This window comes from Chiloscyllium plagiosum, unplaced genomic scaffold (assembly GCF_037043375.1).
Source record: "Chiloscyllium plagiosum isolate Xiang-an unplaced genomic scaffold, Cpla_swu_hap1 HiC_scaffold_16, whole genome shotgun sequence".
In the NCBI taxonomy this organism is placed as follows: Eukaryota; Metazoa; Chordata; class Chondrichthyes; order Orectolobiformes; family Hemiscylliidae; genus Chiloscyllium; species Chiloscyllium plagiosum.
The window spans coordinates 16,588,516-16,608,743 of NW_028270154.1; the positions used below are offsets into that span (position 1 = coordinate 16,588,516).

The window sequence follows — 20,228 nt, forward strand, 5'->3', positions numbered from 1 at the left end:
TTGCATTATTGTAGCTTCAGTTGAAGTGCAGTTTGCAGATGAGCTGCAGCTGTTGTGGCTGCATCTGGAGATTCAGCCTCTGTGATGACAGGATGGTTTGTAAAGGTGAATTCTGTCCTTTATTTTGAGACATTGAAACAGATGTGCCCCAAGCCAATTAAGCAGACAGTGTGTGACGCCTTGGATGTTTTTCAAGGTTGCACCAACAGAAAGAGCATGATTGGGTGGAATCAGGCTCCCATAGAGCCAAGGTTTTTGTTCAACTTTCAGCAGTTACATGGGTCATGAAACTGTATGTGTAAGTTATTTTTTGTTTCTCTCTCTGCCACAGCTAAAAGCTGGACTTCAGAGCTGAGTTGAGAGAACTATGTGTGAGATAAACTATTTTGCTGAATTTGCCTTTGCCAAAGGCATGTACATTTATTTGGATTAATTGTTGATTGTTAGTTAAATAATCTGTTATTCTATTAAGTTTTCCAATAGAGTTAATTTATTACAATTCTTCTTTGTTTTGTGTGTATTTTCACTACAGTGTAAGAATAAAGTGGATTTGGCTTAAAACCAAGTAGTGTGACCAATTTAATTTCATGTGGAACACAGCATCTTACACTTGCCTTTGAATAAGAGAGACATTAGGGTCTGGGCGACCTCCATGTTATATTTGAAGGAGGTTTTGGTCTAGTCCATAATACCTCTAATACGTAACTGATTGGTCTGTGGACTAGTAACCATTTAATGATAACAGAAGTCTTCTGCTGCTAACAATTATGGGAATTATTCTCAGCTATGTGAGCAGCTTGTGGTTGTGAACAACAGAGAGAGAAACCATCAGACATTCACTAGGTCAGGAGAACTCTCTGTTCTCTGCCATAAAAGCCACTTTACACGCATAAAACTGATTTATATGTTTAAGCCTGGGAGTCTCTAGAGAAGGTTCACGTGGTGTCTCCCAACACCCTCAAGTTGTTCAGGGAGAGGTGGGCACCACAGGCAGTTGAGTGTTTTATTTCCCCCTCCACCTCTATTTTGATTCAATCCCTGCAGTCTCCGTCACTTTTTTGATCACACAGGATTGCCTTTTGATGAAAAGGGCATTGCTCGTCATTGGGCACTCTGGTGTTTCTTTTCTTCCTGGTGGTGGGAAATGAATAAAGATGTGTACACCAGTTGTCTTTCACTGTGTCTCACAGCTTTACACACTCCAGGCAGTAGTGTGGGGTGGGAGGAAATTAAAAATGAAAAAAAACAATAAAACTCGTTTATCTTCACTTCAGCAGTTGAGGGCTGAGACTATTCTGAAACCTGTGTCTCTCCTGTAACATGCCCTGTATTGGGCATGGTCATCTATGTTAAAGAATCTTACTGATATTTATGCAGCTCATTATTGTGAACAATTGTTACTTTCCTCAGCCAGATAAATAGCTGGGGCAATCCTCTGTTGTCGAGTGCCACGCCTCAAGCGATCTGGGGTAAGATGAAATTGAGATCTTTATACCCTCAGGTCACATGCTATGAAGCCACAATAGTATCATCAGCATGCTTCTTATGAGAGTGTAACATAGCCTTGATCTGATTTATAACCACTATTCTATATGAAAACACCAAAAGCATCACCAACAATTAAAATGTTAATCATTTTATATTTGAACAGGTTTAAATTTTCCATTATTCTCAGTGACCTGTTGCTTGAATTCATTGAGGTCCCTAAATAGATTTTGTATTTTCTGGAAGAATCGTCGGTATGGCTTCATACTCAAGCTTGCCATTTTCCAACACCTTTAGCGATGCCCCATTCCTGGTCTGATCCATGACAAGCTTCAAGAATCCCTCTGCAATGTGGGAAGTCCTGTAAAAGTCAGATGGTGATCATGAGCAAACATCCTGTTTGTTTAAAATATCCCGCCATTGGTACACAATCCCTTCCAGTGTGTTAAGGCAGCACATGACTAGGACATCTACCCAATCTTGGAGGATCTAACTAGCAGGGTTGATGAAGGAGAAACAGCCAACATCATTGATTTCCAGTTGACATTCCCGGTTGGTTTGCATATCTCATCATTCTGCAGACTCATCAAATCAAACATGCAAATTCTCAGGTTAATGCTGAAGATTCAGAAATCAATCTGTGATATTTCGCAGATACCACACCAATCATTTCTGTAAGATATTCCTCTACAAATGCTCCATGTAGACATGCTGAACACATTTTCACCCTATCAATTCCCACCCCACTTCCTGATTATGTTCAAACTCACTTCAGAACTCCAAGGTTGGCTATCATCATCTCAAGTTTCTCCTTGTGGTCTGGAACCTTCACTGATTTCAGATCTGTCAGAAGCTTAGTGTCGACGAAAACAGGACACAGTGCTTGTAATCGAACCCCATGCTTCTCAAGGCAGGTCAGCTGAAAGCAGAAACCTTGTAATGTCTCACACTCTTTGAGTTTTATAGAACTTTACAACTTCCTGACAGGAAGCTCTCAGATGTTAGTTTATGTGGAGTTTTGTGATGAGGGCCCATCTTGACTGCAGCAGACTGGGGGAAATCAGGAATCCAGTCCAAGTTCCTGGAAGTGTTTGTGCTTTGTGTGAGGCTGACCTGAGAGGCAGCACAATTCAAACACACACAACTATTAGGGTCATCAACACTTTCAATCTGATTAGACTTGCCTCTCAAACTCATACCCTGTGTTCATCTTTAGTTGTGTGATATGAAACGCTTGGAGCAAGTCGACCTGCACACAGCCCCACAGCCTTTTACCAATAATCAATATTGTGGTGTGTCACCTGCCCTATGTATAATGATCTAACTGCCAGTGGAGAAAGTGAGGAATGGAGATGTTGGCGATCCGGGTCAAGAGTGTAATACAGGAAAGCACAGCCGGTCAGGCAGCATCCAAGGAGCAGAAGAATCAACGTTTCGGGCTTAAGCCCTTCATCATCCCATTCGCCTGACCTGCTGTGCTTTTCCAGCACTACACTCTCGATCTAACTGCCAGTGTCAATAAATGAGAACCAAGCAAAATACTTGGATTTCACTGTAAAGGAATCATAAGAGTTCATGGGATTATGGGTAATATATTAACATGCATAAACATTTAGGAAGGAAAATGTTCATTTTTGAGTTGACAGACTGTGTCATTCGGATGGCCACAATGATCAGTGCTGGGGCCTCAGCTATTTGCACTCAATGTTAATGAATTTGGCAAAGTGACAGAGTATTATATCTACATTTGCTCGCCATTCAAAGCTAGACAAAAATGGCAGCTGTGAGGAGGTCAAAAAGCGGTTGTAATAATGCTTAAGCAGGTTAAATAAAATTGTGTAACAAAGTGATGGATGAATTGTCATTTTATAAGTATGCACTTGTTCACTTTGTTCAATTTTGTAGTCAAGCAGAATATTTTAAAAAGTAAGAAATTTGTAAAGGTTGATGTTCACAGAGATTGGTGTGTACACATAAAAGGAAAACAATGTTCGCATGTAGGTCCAGCAAACATAAGCTCTCGTGAAGGGCTTATGCCCAAAACATTGATTCTCCTGCTCCTCGGATGCTGCCTGACCTGCTGTGCTTTCCCAGCACCAAGCTCTCTTCCCAGCAAACAACCAGGAATGCAAACAGCATGTTGACCTTGATTGCAAGGAGATTAGATTACAGGAATGAGGAAATCATTGGTGGAAGCATCACTCATATCCACATTGTGTTTGACTAAAGGACCCTATATCAGGGAATTGGGGCTGTAGTTTTGAAAGCCACTACACACAACTTGCTTCCAACTTCCTACCAACCCCCACCCCACATGCTGCATCTCATCAACACTCACCTCTATCTAGGGATCCATCCTCCTCCACACCCACATGTAGTGTTGACAATGACAACCATTCCATTAATGGAATGGAAGGCCTGAAGCTGTTCAGAGGAGTGCCTGAATACCAGGACATTGTGTTGGGGCCTCCAGGAGAGAAGCAATGCCAGGGTCGTAACGGTTCTCCTAGTGATAGGTGAGGTCCCTGTATGACAGTCTCCTATCTTTAGAAGAATGAGAGGTAGTCTAATTGATCTTTGCAAATTTCTGACAGAGCTTGTCAGAGTAGACATCGAGTCAGAGGTTGCACACGACACCAGGTTATCCACCAGGTTTATGCGAAATCAGACAAGCTTTTGGCGCACAGCTCATTGGTCAGTTGTAGTGGAGCAGTGCTCCAAAAGTTTGTCATTTCAAACAATTCTGTAGGTCTATAACCTGGTGTTGTGTGACTTCTGACTTTGCCTAAACCAGTTCAATACCGGCAGATCTACATCAAGAGTAGATATCGAGATTGTTTCACCTGTCTTAGGAATCTATAACATAGTGAGCATGAGGGTCAATCATTTTGGCCTGAAATGAGGAGAATTGAGGAAATTCTATCAAAGGTTAGTGAATCTTTGGAGCTCTCCATCCCTGAAGATGACAGTTCCATTGTTGAATACATTTCAGGATGAGATAGGTCTTTGGTCCCTCAGAATCACTGGGTATGAGGATAAGGCAGGAAAGTGATGTAGAAGCCCAAAACCAGTCATGATTGTTCTGGTTTAGGCACAAACATAATTCAACAAAATCTCCGATTCCATAAACCAGCAGTGCCACTTGGGAGCAGCTGCTGGGATTGCAGAAGAAACAAAGCCATGGAGTTTGAAACAAGCTCAGTCCATGGACCGGCAGATCCATTCTTGCAGATCCCAATTTGGTGCGTGGACACAGGCTTGCATGGGCAGCACAATTGCTTTTGTAACCTCCGTGCCAATGTATGGCATTATCCACCCATCCACTATGTGAAACAGTTACTGATGACATTCAAGGTCAACATTGACAGAGTTTGGGGCACTAAGGTAATCAAGAGGTAGGGTGAGAAAATGAAGTCAAGGTGCTAACTGAGCTCTCATCTTACTGAGGAGCAGAGCAAGCTTGAGGGACCATGTGGCCTGTTACTTGCTCGACAGCTGCTGCTTGTTCTGAGATTCTGACAAGGTATTAGTGTGTTATTTATAGAAAAAACGTTTATTCTTTGCATGATAGTATAGCACTCACAGACAATGATGCAGTGAATCCTACTACTCCATACTTTGAGGCTGCATAAACTGGTCCACGGAAGAAAGGAATCAGACCTGTTCACCATGAAATAGCAGAGAATTAGCTTCACACACTCCATCAAACAGAAACTTGTGAATATATGGAAACGCTTTGGCATGGAGACAGGTCACCTAATTCATGTCAACATTTATCCCTTATATGAAGAAATAGTCCTAATTACATTTGCCAGTATTTATTGAATTTAAAATGTAAAGGAAAGCTAAGCAAGAAACTGTCAGTCATAAATAACTTTTCTGAAAACAAAAAATGCTGGACATCAGAGCAAGAGGTAGTAGGCATGGCGAGAGATCAGGCTAAGAATTAAGATTGCAAATCATTGACGACTGTTACTTTCAAATAAGGACAAAACATTCAGGTTTGGTCATGTACACAGAAAATTCAAAGTAAGGCATATACTTGACACAGATCTCTTTATGAAGCAGCCCATGAAGTCATTCATATTTAGCAAGACTTTAAAAAATACTTCTACAAGAGATACCCGTGGTCAGGAGGTGTGGTGAAGACAGTGAGAGGAATTCCATCCCAGGCAGCGTGTGTTATTTGTTTATGTCTTTTATAAATGAATTGCATTTTTTAGAGCTGTAAGTGTCTCTGTTATATCTTTGTCTATGTATATCCTGTTGTCTCTCAGAGACGTGCAATAACTGTGGTGGGCCTCTGATCGGACGTGCCGTGGAAAGTGAGGCTAGTGTAGATTCAGTATATTTTCGGCAGTACAGACCCGATGGGGCAAAGAGCCTCTCCTGTTCTATGTGATTCTATGGACTATTAAACTGTCACCACCAAATCCAATGAGGAACAAAGGAAAAACCCGAAGTGATTTGAATGTAATCATCTTGAGATTGTGAGAAAATGGCTTGAGGTGAATGACACTTGAAGGGAAGTTACAGAAGTTGAATGATGTTGTGAGTTGAATCAGATGACCGGCAGCTTGTGTGGAAGTTAAATATCTTTTCCTTTGCTGTACATTATGTGAAAAATCAGCTTTGCCCTTAATTGCATTTTGTCCACTGTGGATGCTTTCCAAAATCCTCAGGCAACACTTCGAATATTCATTGATAAACTATTGTTACTTTGCTGACTTACCTGCTATGGAGGCGGTATTAACAATCACTCCTCCTTTCCCTCCAGTCTCTTTACTCATGTGCTGTATTCCCAGATAGGTTCCTTTAATTACACTGACCTGCAAAACAAGCATCATAGGAATCATCAGGGAGCAGGCCCATTCAGTTAATGTGAAAATACCAACATGCACAGACAGTTGCAAAATGCAGAGAGATGCATATGGATGGCAAGCTATATTCAAATTCACCCAACAAGAGTACATTCAAGCATTAGCAGAGCACAGAAAAATTCAGGTGCTAGTAGAACGATAAACAGTAAAACACTGTGGAAAGATGCAGGAATCATTTGTGGAATGGGAAGTCTATTAAACAGGATGGACAAACTCAGAGTTGGTGACCTGGTTACTGGAAAAAAACCGATTGATCCATAAATGAAGAGGATATTCAGTGGAATGAGCAAACTGGTTACTGTGATGTGAAGATTGGTCAGTGGGTGGATCAACAGTTCATAAAATGAAATAGCTCAATCAGTGACTGGTTAATGGAATGTATTCACAATCCAGATTCACATCAATGTGGTGAATTTTGAGCAAATCTGTTTATGAAGAAATATAATGGCCAAAGTGTACTGGGTTTTCGAGCATCACACTTTTTGACTCTTATCTGCAGCATCTGCAGTCCTCATTTTCTCCGAGTTGATTATATTAAATGGAGTGTGGTAGTAGTCCACTGAATCAACAGGAAATTGATTAGCAGACAGCTGACAGAGAGGCAGGGATAAGGAGCACATGGTCTGGTGTGCAATATGTGATTGGTGATGGTGTTTTGCAACGATTGGTCTCAAGCTTTAGCTATTCATCGCACTTAGCAATGAATTGGTTTTGTATTCATTCCTGGATGGAGTGGTCTTCGCCCAGGAGAAAGTGAGGACTGCAGATGATGGAGGTCAGAGCTGAAAATGTGTTGCTGGAAAAGCGCAGCAGGTCAGGCAGCATCCAACGAGCTGGAGAATCGACGATTCGGGCATGAGCCCTTCTACAGGAATGAGGAAAGAGTGCCAAGCAGGCAAAGTAAAAGGTAGGGAGGAGGGACTTGGGGGAGGGGCGTTGGAAATGCGATAGGTGGAAGGAGGTTTAGGTGAGGGTGATAAGGTGCGGGTGATAGGCTGGAGTGGGGGTGGGGGCAGAGAAGTCAGGAAGAAGATTGCAGATTAGGAAGGTGGTGCTGAGTTCGAGGGTTGGGACTGAGACAAGGTGGGGGGAGGGGAAATGAGGAAACTGGAGAAATCTGAGTTCATCCCTTGAGGTTGAATGGTTCCTCGGTGGAAGATGAGGCACTCTTTCTCCAGCTGTTGTGTTGCTACGGTCTGGCGATGGAGGAGTCCAAGGACCAGCATGTCCTTGGTGGAGTGGGAGGGGGAGTTGAAGTGTTGAGCCACGGAGTGGTTGGGTTGGTTGGTCCGGGTGTCCCAGAGGTGTTCTCTGAAACGTTCCGCAAGTAGGCGGCCTGTCTCCCCAATATAGAGGAGACCTAATCGGGTGCAGCGGATGCAGTAAATGATGTGTGTGGAGGTGCAGGTGAATTTGTGGTGGATATGAAAGGATCCCTTGGGGCCTTGGAGGGAAGTGAGGGGGGAGGTGTGGGCGCAAGTTTTGCATTTCTTGCGGTTGCAGGGGAAGGTGCCGGGAGTGGAGGTTGGGTTGGTGGGGGGTGTGGACCTGACGAGGGAGTCACGGAGGGAGTGGTCTTTTCGGAACGCTGTTAGGGGAGGGGAGGGAAATATATCCCTGGTGGTGGGGTCCGTTTGGAGGTGGCGGAAATAACGACGGATGATACGATGCATATGGAGGTTGGTGGAGTGGTAGGTGAGGACCAGTGGGATTCTGTCCTGGTGCCACCAGGACACCTACCACCCTACCAACCTCCATTTACATTGCATCATGCGTCGTCATTTCCGCCACCTCCAAACGGACCCCACCACCAGGGATATATTTCCCTCCCCTCCCCTATCAGCGTTCCTCACCTACCACTCCCTCCGTGACTCCCTCGTCAGGTCCACACCCCCCACCAACCCAACCTCCACTCCCGGCACCTTCCCCTGCAACCGCAAGAAATGCAAAACTTGCGCCCACACCTCCCCCCTCACTTCCCTCCAAGGCGCCAAGGGATCCTTTCATATCCACCACAAATTCACCTGCACCTCCACACACATCATTTATTGCATCCGCTGCACCCGATGTGGCCTCCTCTATATTGGGGAGACAGGCCGCCTACTTGCGGAACGTTTCAGAGAACACCTCTGGGACACCCGGACCAACCAACCCAACCGCCCCGTGGCTCAAAACATCAACTCCCCCTCCCACTCCACAAAGGACATGCAGGTCCTTGGACTCCTCCATTGCCAGACCATAGCAACACGACGGCTGGAGGAAGAGCGTCTCATCTTCCGCCTAGGAACCCTTCAACCACAAGGGATGAACTCAGATTTCTCCAGTTTCCTCATTTCCCCTCCCCCCACCTTGTCTCAGTCCCAACCCTCGAATTCAGCACCACTTTCCTAACCTGCAATCTTCTTCCTGACCTCTCTGCCCCCACCCCCACTCCTGCCTATCACCCTCACCTTATCACCCTCACCTTGACCTCCTTCCACCTGTCGCATTTCCAATGCCCCTCCCCCAAGTCCCTCCTCTCTACCTTTTATCTTAGCCTGCTTGGCACTCTTTCCTCATTCCTGTGGGAGGGCTCATGCCCGAAACGTCGATTCTCCTGCTCCTTGGATGTTGCCTGACCTGCTGTGCTTTTCCAGCAACACATTTTCAGCTCTGGTCTTCGCCCTGGTCAACTTTGATTGCCCGTCCTCAAATCCTTTGAGAAAGTGATAGAGGTAAGATTTTCTTTTATTATTTATTCATTCATGGAATGTGGGCATCACTGGCAGCGCCAGTATCTATTGCTCATTCCTAATTGCTCAGAATGCAGTTAATCACCGACCAATTTGGCCCTGGCATCACACGTCGGCCATGACATGGAAAGTTATTTGATTTTTACCCCTAAAGGATGTTAGTGAACCACATGGATTTTTCCAACAATCGACAAAAAGTTCATGGTAACAATATTACCAGCTTCTAATTCCAGATTTTGTTTTGTTGGATTTAAATGTTACCATGTGCCCTGATAGGACTTGAACCCAGGTCTCCAGAACATTAAGCCTTAGTGGCTACTAATATGGTGACGTCATAATTAACTCACAAAAGCAGTGAGCATATTTATGTGAAGCTGGTGCTTGAATAGCATGTGTGACACCTCTCTCAATTTTGGCACACATCCCGAGTTGATATTCCTTCTTATTCATCTTTGCTGTGGAGCTTTGTGCAGCTATATGCTGTGGGAGACCATTTTAGAGTCAACCACAATGCTGTGGGTGTAGAATCATACACAGGCAGACCGGGTAAGATCATCAGATTTCCCACCAGATTTCCTTCCCTGAGGAACGCAAGAGAACTCGACAGGTTTTTATGACTATTTGGTATCTTCATGATCTCCATTCATTTGAGCTGCGTTTTGCCGAGTTTTAATGGTCAGATTTGTACAACTGGCATTCGGACATTAAGTGTGGGTCATTGGTTTACTAGTCTAGTAACATTCCCGCAATGCTTCTCTTCCCCTTAAGGTTTTGAATTTTGAAAATGATTTGGTTAGATTAGGTAGATATGGAGAAATTCTTCCCACTGGCAGGGAATAATTTAAAATGCGAACAAGACCTTTGTGGAACAGAAATTTCTTCATGCAAATATTAATTGAAATTTTATTCTTTCTTCCAAACAACTAATGCTGAGGGGAGCAATTTTGACCTTTGAAGAGAAAGATAATTTGTTGCTGGGTGAGGTTGTCTGATAATAAGAAGCAAAATCATTCAAATGCAATTAATGTAGAGATTATCTCTGATCTAACTGAGTAGTGAAACAGGATCGACATGTTGACTGGTCTCTTTAGAAACATAGAAACATTCGATTTTTTAATTTGTATGTGGGATGCAGGCATTGGTAAACAGGCCATTACTTGTTGCCAATTCCTAACGTCTGTCAGAAAGGATAACCCAGGGTATTGACAGTGCAGAATTCAGTGATGGCAATGCCATTGCATATCAGAATGTGAGGGTAAGATTTTCTCATGTTTGAGATGATCACTGCCTTGCATTTGCATGTTGTGAATGTTACTTGCCACATATCAGACCAAGTCTGGATGTTGTTCAAGCCTTGCTGTATATGGATACTGAAATTTCCACCATAAGAGACTGAAAGGGAATGAATTGTCCACTAATTTTTTTAGTTGCAGTTTTGATGCAGCAGCATACGAAGGAGATCATAATTATCAAGAGTAGATTGTTCAGGAATGTGCCAGGAAGTTGTAATAACTGAACCATAACTATCCGTTAATTGACCACAGTCCTCCAACACCTTCATGGGCATTTCCTGTTCCACTGGCACAACAGATGACTTCACAGAACCCAAGCCAACACTTCAGAATTTCTTCATGTTGTGGGAAATGTCACAAGAACATAAAACCAATTTGCGGACATATGCCATCAGCTGAACAAATGTCTTCTGCTGTTCTATAAGATCAGTTAAAATCTGCCAAATCAATGGAAATACTACAACCTGCAACGTCTACTCCAAACCACTGCTGTCCTGACTTGGAAATATATCATTTTCCTTCAGTGTCGCTGGGTCTAAATCCTGGAATTCCTGCTCTAATGGTGTTGTGAATGGACCTAAAGATCATCAACTGCACAATGTAATAAGGAGCCCTCCACCACCTTCTCAAATGTCCATAGGCGCCTTCACCCACATCTCATGAGTAAATTTAAAAATTTTCATGATGTGAGCTCAACAAAATCTACGGAAATTATTGCTGGTTACGGGTTTCCATCATTCTTTTTTACATATTTCTCTCGCTCATCCCATTCTCTCAACACTCTCAGATGACAGCACATCCATGATAAAGATATCTTGATCTGAGGAAAAGAAAGATTCCGAACATTCTGGGTAAGGACTTCCATGTCTATCATTGGTTAGTGGTAGCTAGAATCTTGGGGTTTCACAAGAGTGTCTCCATCACTGACAAGAGACTGTGTCGTGCCACCATCGTTGTCAGATAGAGATACTTCTTGTAGTGAGGGACTGAGGATGTAACCTAATTATCCTCAGCCTCAGCAACCAGCCAGAGGAGTGCATACTGTTGCAATCTACTGAGTCAAGGATGTTATTGAAACCATCCATTGCTGACTATTACATTGATTTACGGAATGAGGCCTTAAAAACATTCATCTCCAAACTCAACCGCATCCCAGTTTCAAGAAGTGTTAATTAATGTGCTCGCACAAATCCCAGTTAATATAAACAATATACAATTGACACAAACCAGGTTTATACTGAGGCAGTTCTCCCAGTTTTGCTCATCAAAGATCCCTGCATTGTTGCATACTATATCCAATCTCTGAAATTTTTCAAGAGTTTTGGTGAAACAATCTGCAAAAGACAGTAAATGGAGTTGATTATCAAAGTTTGCAATGTCTTTGACCAAGCATAACAACACTAAGCACATTCCTCAGAATGACTCATTCAGTCACTGTGTCACAGATAGCTGCAGCAGAGAAACAAGCCCTTCAGTCCACCATATCTGTGCTGAACAACAAACGCCAAACTATGTTCAACCTATTGACCTGCACTTGGTCCATAACTTGCTTTGCTCTGGCATTTCAAGTGCTCATTCAGATGTTTCTTAAATATTTCAAGACCACCTGACTCCATCATCCTCTCAACCAGTGCATTCCATATTTCCACCAGCCTCTGAGAAGAATGTCATTCCTCAGGTCTTCTGGAAAACACTTACTCCTCACTTTGTGCTTTCGACCTTTGATCTGAGATACATCTGTGATGGGGAGGCAGATTTCATGGTCTCCCTGTCGTTGCCTCCAAAGGTTTGTATACCTAATTCAAATCACCCCCCAAACTTCTCTGCTGCAGGGAAAATAATCCCATCCTATCCAATCTCTCCCTATAATGAGGCTTTCCATCCCATTTGTCAGGTGTTTCATTATCGAGGATGATCTATTCATGCAGACAATTGATGAATTTTCCCGATCTTTCCCTTGGGAAATGTGGTGAACCAAAGCCGAGACAGAACTTTTTCACTGAACCCTCTTGATGCTGAATCAAAATGTTTGGAGATTAGCAGTGCATGGAATGGGAAGCATGGTCCCAGCATGCTTCCTGTTGCCCACAATCCGCAATCATCAAAATCCTGAATTAAAACCTGTAGATTTACAAAAATCACCACCTCTCCTCCATGCATACACCTGGAAGATGGTAATGCTGTGCAACATCAAACCATTGAGGAGCATCCTTGTTTCCTAGCAAGAGGCAACAGGCCTTAATTCTTTGACCAGAACTGGATAGACCCTGAGAACCATTATCAGGAGAACTGAGACACTACAGTAGAACATGTACTCACTACACGGACACTAAATCAGGACCAACTGAACCAAGACCTACAGTAGAAGCATGTAATTAGACGACAAGGGTCTAAAGAAGGATCACCTGGACTGAGATCCTCGACCAGGAACACTGAGACCCTCAAACCGAGGAAGATGAAAAGCTGAGCAGTATCAATTGGTGTCGGAGCACAGACTGAGTATTGAGTTCTGGAATCTGTGCTCCCAATGAAGCATCCCATTTCTATGTAGATATTTGCTCCCTGTTCTGAGGGCACAGTTTTTAATTGTAAATGCATTCTTGTGCTCCTTTTCAGCACATGGAAGGTTATCCTCAATGCTGTACTGATTATATTTAATCATATTGCAGTGTATAAGCTTACTAATGCCAACAATGTAACTCCCATTCACAGTCACTGCAGCTGATTATTACACCCACTGGTTGCAGCAAAGTGTCTGTTAAGAAACCAGTCAGTCAGATTGAACAAGTCAGTGGCATGTTGATAAAAGTAGTGTTTGAATTGGTACCTTTCAGCTGATTCTCAGATGTTACATCACATGGAAGGAACAAAATATTCTCAGCTCCATAGGTCTGTCGAAAAGCAGCTTTGGTGGCTTCCCCTCTGGATACACTGATATCCAACAGACTCACCTAAAGGAAGAAAACATGGTTGAGTCCTAAAGTAAACACGTGGGTTGGTCAATGTGTCTGAGGAGAGCTTGGGTCAGTCAATGGCTCATTTCAAACTCTCTTTCCAACTCTGACCAGACAATTGGAAACTACACACTCAAACTATACTGATATTTTCTGAATGCACCCCTGATGGACGATCCTTCAGCACTGATTTGTTGCAGCATTCCTCAGAGGACACAGTGCAGAGATTCTTCCTTACTGTGGCATGAGCTGCTGGATTAGAATGAGTAAAGAGTTCAGTTGACCCAAAGCTTCTTCAAAAGCAACAGTAGATGAAGAAGGTGTGTAGGTGTAACATCATTGTGTTATTAACCCAGGGGAGCAGTGTAATTCTCAAGGGATTTGGGTTCAAATGGCACCTAGTGAGCTGGTGGTGTTTTAAAGTTGAGAGGTGACCTGTTGGAGGTGTAATAGCTTATGAGAGGCATGGACTGGATGGACATCAAAGAACCTGTTTCTCTTAGTTGAAGGGTCAGTAATAAGGGGCATTCTGTTAAAATGAAATGCAGAAGATTGAGAGGAGATTTGAGGAAGGTTTTTGTTTTCACCGAGAGCATGGTGGAGATCCAGGCTGCATGTGCTGGAGGTTGGTTGATACGCGAAATCTCGCAACTTTTAATAAGTACTTGAATGAGCTCTTGAAATGGTATAATATTGAAGGCTATGGGCCAAGTGCTGGAGAGTGGGGTAACTGTAGGTTTAATGTAATTTTTATCAGAGGAGACCTGATGGGTCTAAGGGCCTCTTCTGTTCAGTGTGAATCTATGATTCTGTGAGAAGTAAGCAAGTGTGTAATGTATAAGTGGTATTTGGGGAAGGGTGAGTGAAATATACAGATTAAGAGGTAGGATGGCAGCAAGGTAAATAGGTCAGGAGTTGTGCCAGAGGATTAGTTGACTACTGGGGGCTAATCAGGTCATGTAAGGAGTCAGGGTGACAGGCTAGTTGTTGATGTCAAGGGGAAGCTTGGTTGGGTGGTCAACGTGAACGATTGGGGTTCAGTTGTATTGTTCTTCTGGAGATGTAATACTTTACTGTCAGACATTTCCGGGGAAATTATCTAGACATGTATTGTGACACAACCAAACTCTGCGGCATGAAATCCAAGCTTTTTGTGGAGATGTAGGTGTTGCTGGCTTGGCCACCATTTAATGCCTGGTCCTATTTGCCCTTGAGGAGGTGGTGGTAAGCAGCTTTCTTGAATGACTACTGTGCACCATCTGTGGTTTAACCCACAATGCCATTGGGAAGGGAGCTGCAGGGTTTTGATCCAAAGATGGAACAGTGATATCTTTCCAAGTCAGCATGTGAGTAGCTTGGAGGGCAACTTTCACGTTTAGTGTTCCAATATATCTGCAGCCTTTATCCTTTGAGATAGAAGTCATCAAAGATTTGGAAGGTGCTGTTCAAGGATGTTTGGTGAGCTGCTGCAGTGCATTTTATTTTTAGTACACACTGCTGCTTCTGAGCATCAGTGGTGGAAGGAGTCAATGCTTGTGGTTGTGGTGCCAATCAAGTGGGCTGTTTTGTCCTGGAAGGTGTCAAGCTTCTTGAGTGTTGCTGGAGCCGCACCCATCCAGGCCAGTTGGGAGTATTCCATCACACTCCTGATTTGTGCCTTGTAGATAATGGTCATGCTTTGGGGATTCAAGGGGTGAGTTACTCATCACTGTATTCTTACCTTCTGATCTGCTCTTGTTGGCATTGTGTTTATGCCTCAGGTCTAGTTGAGTTTCTGGCCAATGTTAATCCTAAAGATAGTGGGGGATTCAGTGATAGTGACACCACAGAAATCAAGGGGTGGTAATTAGACTGTAAATTATCAGTGATGGTCTTCATTCATGTGAAGAGATTATCACTGCCCAAGCCAGGATTTATTGCCCATCCCTAATTGTCCAAACGGTAGATAGCGTCAATCACAGTTTTGTGGATCTGGAGTCAAATGTAGGCCAGACCAGGTAAGGATGGTAGTTTCCTTCCCTAAAGGACATTAGTGACCCAGATGGGCTTTTCTGACAATCAACAATGGATTCATGGTCATCATTAGATTCTTAATTTCAGATATTTATTGAATTCAAACTGTACCAACTGCTGTGGCGTGTTTTGAACCTGGGTCCACAGAATATTATGTGGATCTCTGGATGAGCAGTCCAGCGATTACACCACTAGGCCATTGCCTCCCCATAATGGTCATAGTCTAGCATTTTTGTGGCACCAATGTTACTTGCCTGTTGTTAAACCAAGCCTGGATCTCATCCAGCTTTGTTTGCCTTTGAACATGGACTTCGTTAGTATTTGAGGAGTCTTGATTGATGCTGAACATTGTGCAATCATGAATGAATGGATGTAATCTCACGTTACTTTATGGTAAGAAAGAGTAAAATATAGTGAAAACGTTTTCTCCTGATACCATGATCCTGCACCATTTTTTTCTGTTTCACGAATAAGAAAAATAGAAAGCTATTTGTCAAATAGAGTTCATCAGTCATGAGCCAGCTCACCTTTGGAGAACATGTCCATTTCTGACCTTATGATAGAGGGGAGGTCATTGGTCATTATGAAGCAGTCGAGGACATCTCCAACATATTCAATAAGGATCCTATCATGGTGCAGTGATTGTATTTACAGCCATGAACTGAGAAACCTGGGCTCAAGTCGCACCGATGTTAGAGGGGTGTAATAACGACTCTCGACAGTTCAAATGGGAAAAATGGATGCAAGATATTCAGTCCTGTATTCTGTATGATTGTTTGCTGACATTAAATCTATGATGTGTTGGTGCTGGCATTGAACTGATGTGGATAAAGTCAGAAGACATACAATTCCAGGTTAGTTCACCTGACGAAGGAGCACTGCTCTGAAAGTTTGTGATTTCAAATAAACATTTTGGACTATAACCTGGTGTTGTGTGACATCTGATTAAATCTATGAGCTGGTATTATTCCTCTTGCCATTGCAGTTATTTATTCTTATTAAAGCAAAGCAATTTTATATAGAGTGGAAGAAAACAATGCTGATTGTGTGATGATGCTGAGCGACAGCAGTGAACAACAAACCAACCAAGTTATCAATAAAAAGGAACCAAGACAAGAAGATACCTCTCCATGGGACCATATAATCACCAGTTTGGGACAAGTTGTCAAAGCTCCAAGGCATTATATCAAACTTGAATAATTAATTTTGTTAACAATTATGTTAAATGTATGTATAATTACTGAATTGACAACATTTGCGTCTGTACAATTATCTGTTTATGATTGGTTTTCTTTGCAGACAATGTATCATAAAGGAACATACCTTTAAAGGATTTGCATATGATGTCAGCATTGTATCTGCATGTGGCCTGTACTTACAAAGTTTTCAGGATCCATCTTGCAGACCTCTGTCCTCTTACAGCATAGCAAGCTGAGAAAAGCATGAGATCAGAATACATCTGACGGACATGGCTTAGGGCCAGCCACACGAATCATTCACTGAAGCTTCCAACTTTTCTGGGACAACAAACAGCTTCTGACTATTACAGCTAAAATTAACTAGAAAGCCTATTGTATGAGAACTGGCCATTCCCATTCAAGCTGCTTCCATTGTTGCAACTTTTCAAAGACACCTAAAGTCCTCCTCAGTTGTTCATTTGGGCTCTCACCAGTAACTTCACCTTTACAATCGCTTTTCAGAAAAAACCCCAGGACAAGATAACCTTATTAAAGTGACAACGTTGTCACATGGGATGGCACATTACAGTGAACATTGGTGAGGCCACGTTTGGAATGCTGTCTTCAGTTCTTGTCTCCCTGCTCAAGGAAAGAAGCTGTTAAACTTGAAAGGAAGCAGGAAAGATTGACAAGTATGTTGCCAGGACTGGAAAGTTTGAGTTGGACGGAGAGGCTAAATGGGCTCGTGCTGTTCTCCCTGGAGCACAGGAGGCTGAGGGGCGACCTTTTTAGAGGCTTATAAAATCATGAGGTGTATAGTAGGGTGAATATACAAGATTATTTTCCTCGGTCCAAAACTAGAGGAGAAAGGTTTAAGGTGAGAGGGGAAAGATTTAACAATCACCTAAGGACCGACTTTTTTATAAAGAGGGTGATGAGTCTGTATGAGTCTATAACTTTACATCGGTCATTTTTGCTGAGAGGATGTCGGTGTTCTGCAAAGCAGTTACCCAGTCTGCGCTTTGTTTCTCCAGTGTGGAGGAGACCACATTGCGAGCAGTGAATACTGTAGACTAAATGGAGCGAAGTGCAGGTAAAATGCTGCTTCACCTGGAACTTGTGCCAGGAGCATGAGATAGTGAGGAAGGGGGATGGAGATGGGCAGGTGTTACACTTTCTGCCATTGCATACTTACTCGCAGGTAATTCATGGTGGAAATAGCTGGAATATCGTTTTCACTGCACTTCAGTTCGAATTTAATATCTTATTATTCAACCTAGGTTTTGCACACTGCTAGCTCCAGATCAGTCATCAGGTTAACACAACCTGCTGCATTTCTGAACACACTGCCTGGGCAATTGTCGTCTTTCTTTGCACGGGGAAATTGACAGGAATGATTCAACCAGAATTGTTACCTTAGCACCGTTCTTCAGGAGGATTTCAGCAATTGCTTTCCCGATGCCTTGGGCAGCGCCAGTCACCAACGCAACTTTCCCCTGGAGCTCCATCGTAGCACTGACGGTGAACTTTAGCGATTTGACCCTGGACTTTATGAAGAGTTTGCAGTTAACTTGCCATGAGTAAATATTTGCATGAGCTGCTGATATTTACCTACACAAAGAAAGAGGACAAACTCCAATGTCTAATCAGTTTCCTCCCCAATCCTTCATGGTTTTTGCACCACTCTGAAAATCTGTCACCCTCCCACTTTCTCGCAACCTCACATTTCTAGTTCATGGCCAGCATCCACATTATGGATTGGAATAGGTCCTCAGCCTTTAAACCAAGCAGCGTTTGACTGGGGAAAGGGCTGTCATATCTGAGTTCACTTTGCCTGTGCCCCCTACCCAGTACACAGGCAGGGAGCTGTCATAACAAGACCCATCCCCTTCACTTTGAAGAACTACAAAATGTGGATTTGTGAAAAGGATGGTGGGGATCTAGGAGGGCTTGTTTGGGGTGAACATGTTGTCAATTACCATGGCCCATTTCTACGAGGGGAGCTCACCCTTGCTGTGGTGACTGCTTTATGCTCAAATGTGTTTGCAAAAAATACCCACTATGCGCTGTGTGCTCACTCCGACATTCACATCCATATCCTTTATATAAATGAGAAAAGGAGTGGAACCAACACTGATCCTTCAGGCACACCACTGGGGACAGGCCTCCACTCTGAAAGGCATCCCTCCACTAACATTCTCTGGTTTTTACCTTTGAGTGATTTCTGTATCAAAATAGCTTGTTCTACCTGTATTCATTAGATCTAACCAAGCCAGCCTATCTCCCATGAGGAAGATTGTCAAGGTGTTGTTGATGGGTGTTTTACTGGCTGACGTATGTGACAAGGGGTTTTCTGCTGGGAGTGGTGCAGGGAAAGCTGTTATTTGCAATTAATATAAATGATTTAATTGAAACTGTGGTTTGTCTGCTTTGTAATTTTTCTGATAACATGAAAGTTAATGGAGTTGTAGAAAGCTGTCAAAGGACATAGCAGGATATAGATCAGTTGGAAAGCTGAGTAGAGAAATGGCAGATGGAACTTAATCTGGACAAGTTCTGGTGGCCACACAATAGAAAAGATCTGGACACTGTGGCGTGGGGAAAAAGAAGCTGACCAGGATATTGCCTTGATTGTAGTTTATTAGTTCAAAGGAAGTGTTGGACAATATTTATCTTTTTTATTCAAGTGTGTGGGAGGCTGAGGGCGACTTGATAGATGTATGTAAAATGTGTACTCTGTTGTAAAGTGTACTTTTGATTGTGAAACAAGAAATTGTTTTAAAACCAAGAACTGCTGAAAGATCATTGCATGTTTTGAAATCAAGTAACCTGACATTCATTGTCAGTTCTCTTTGCATTATTGTAGCTTCAGTTGAAGTGCAGTTTGCAGATGAGCTGCAGCTGTTGTGGCTGCATCTGGAGATTCAGCCTCTGTGATGACAGGATGGTTTGTAAAGGTGAATTCTGTCCTTTATTTTGAGGACAGACATTGAAACAGATGTGTCCCAAGCCAATTAAATAGACAGCTTGTGATGCCTGGGAATTTTTTCAAAGTTGTACCAATAGGAGCAGCATGATTGGTTGGAATGAGGCTCCCATAGAACTAGAGTTTTTGTTCAGCTTTCAGCTGTTGTTTGGGTCATGAAACTGTATGTGTAAGCTATTTTTTTTTTCTCTCTCTCACAGCTAAAAGCCAGTCATCAGACTTGAGCTGAGAGAACCGTGTATGAGATAATCTATTTTGCTGAATTTGCCTTTTCAAAAGGCATGTACATTGGATGGCACTATATTTGGATTAATTGTTGTTTGTTAGTTAAATAATCTGTTATTCTATTAAGCTTTCCAATAGATTTAATTTATTACAATTCTTCTTTGTTTTATGTGTATTTTAACTACAGGGTAAGAATAAAATGGATTCGCCTTAAAACCAAATAGTGTAACCAATTTAATTTCATGTGGAACACAGCATCTTACACTTGCCTTTGAATGAGACATTAGGGTCTGGGCTACCTCCATGTTATATTTGAAGGGGGTTTGGTCCAATCCATAACACCTCCAATACGTAACTGATAGATCTGTGGACTAGTAACCATTTAATGATAACAGAAGTCTTCTGCTGCTAACAATTATGGGAATTATTCTCAGCTATGTGAGCAGCTTGTGGTTGTGAACAACAGAGAGAGAAGCCATTAGA

General features: G+C 42.7%; 1 protein-coding gene across 1 annotated transcript; it reads right to left on the reverse strand.

Annotated features, from left to right (window-relative positions):
* Positions 1 to 566: 566 nt before the first annotated feature.
* Positions 567 to 18,097, reverse strand: LOC148147490 (15-hydroxyprostaglandin dehydrogenase [NAD(+)]-like). Its single transcript, XM_087995157.1, has 7 exons — positions 17,950 to 18,097; positions 13,217 to 13,340; positions 11,617 to 11,723; positions 6,218 to 6,314; positions 5,069 to 5,145; positions 2,256 to 2,404; positions 567 to 1,846 (listed from the first exon to the last, which is right to left on the reverse strand). Exons 1-7 carry the CDS (start codon positions 18,040 to 18,042, stop codon positions 1,705 to 1,707), a joined length of 789 nt encoding a protein of 262 aa, XP_087851283.1. The 5' UTR covers positions 18,043 to 18,097; the 3' UTR covers positions 567 to 1,704.
* Positions 18,098 to 20,228: the final 2,131 nt, after the last annotated feature.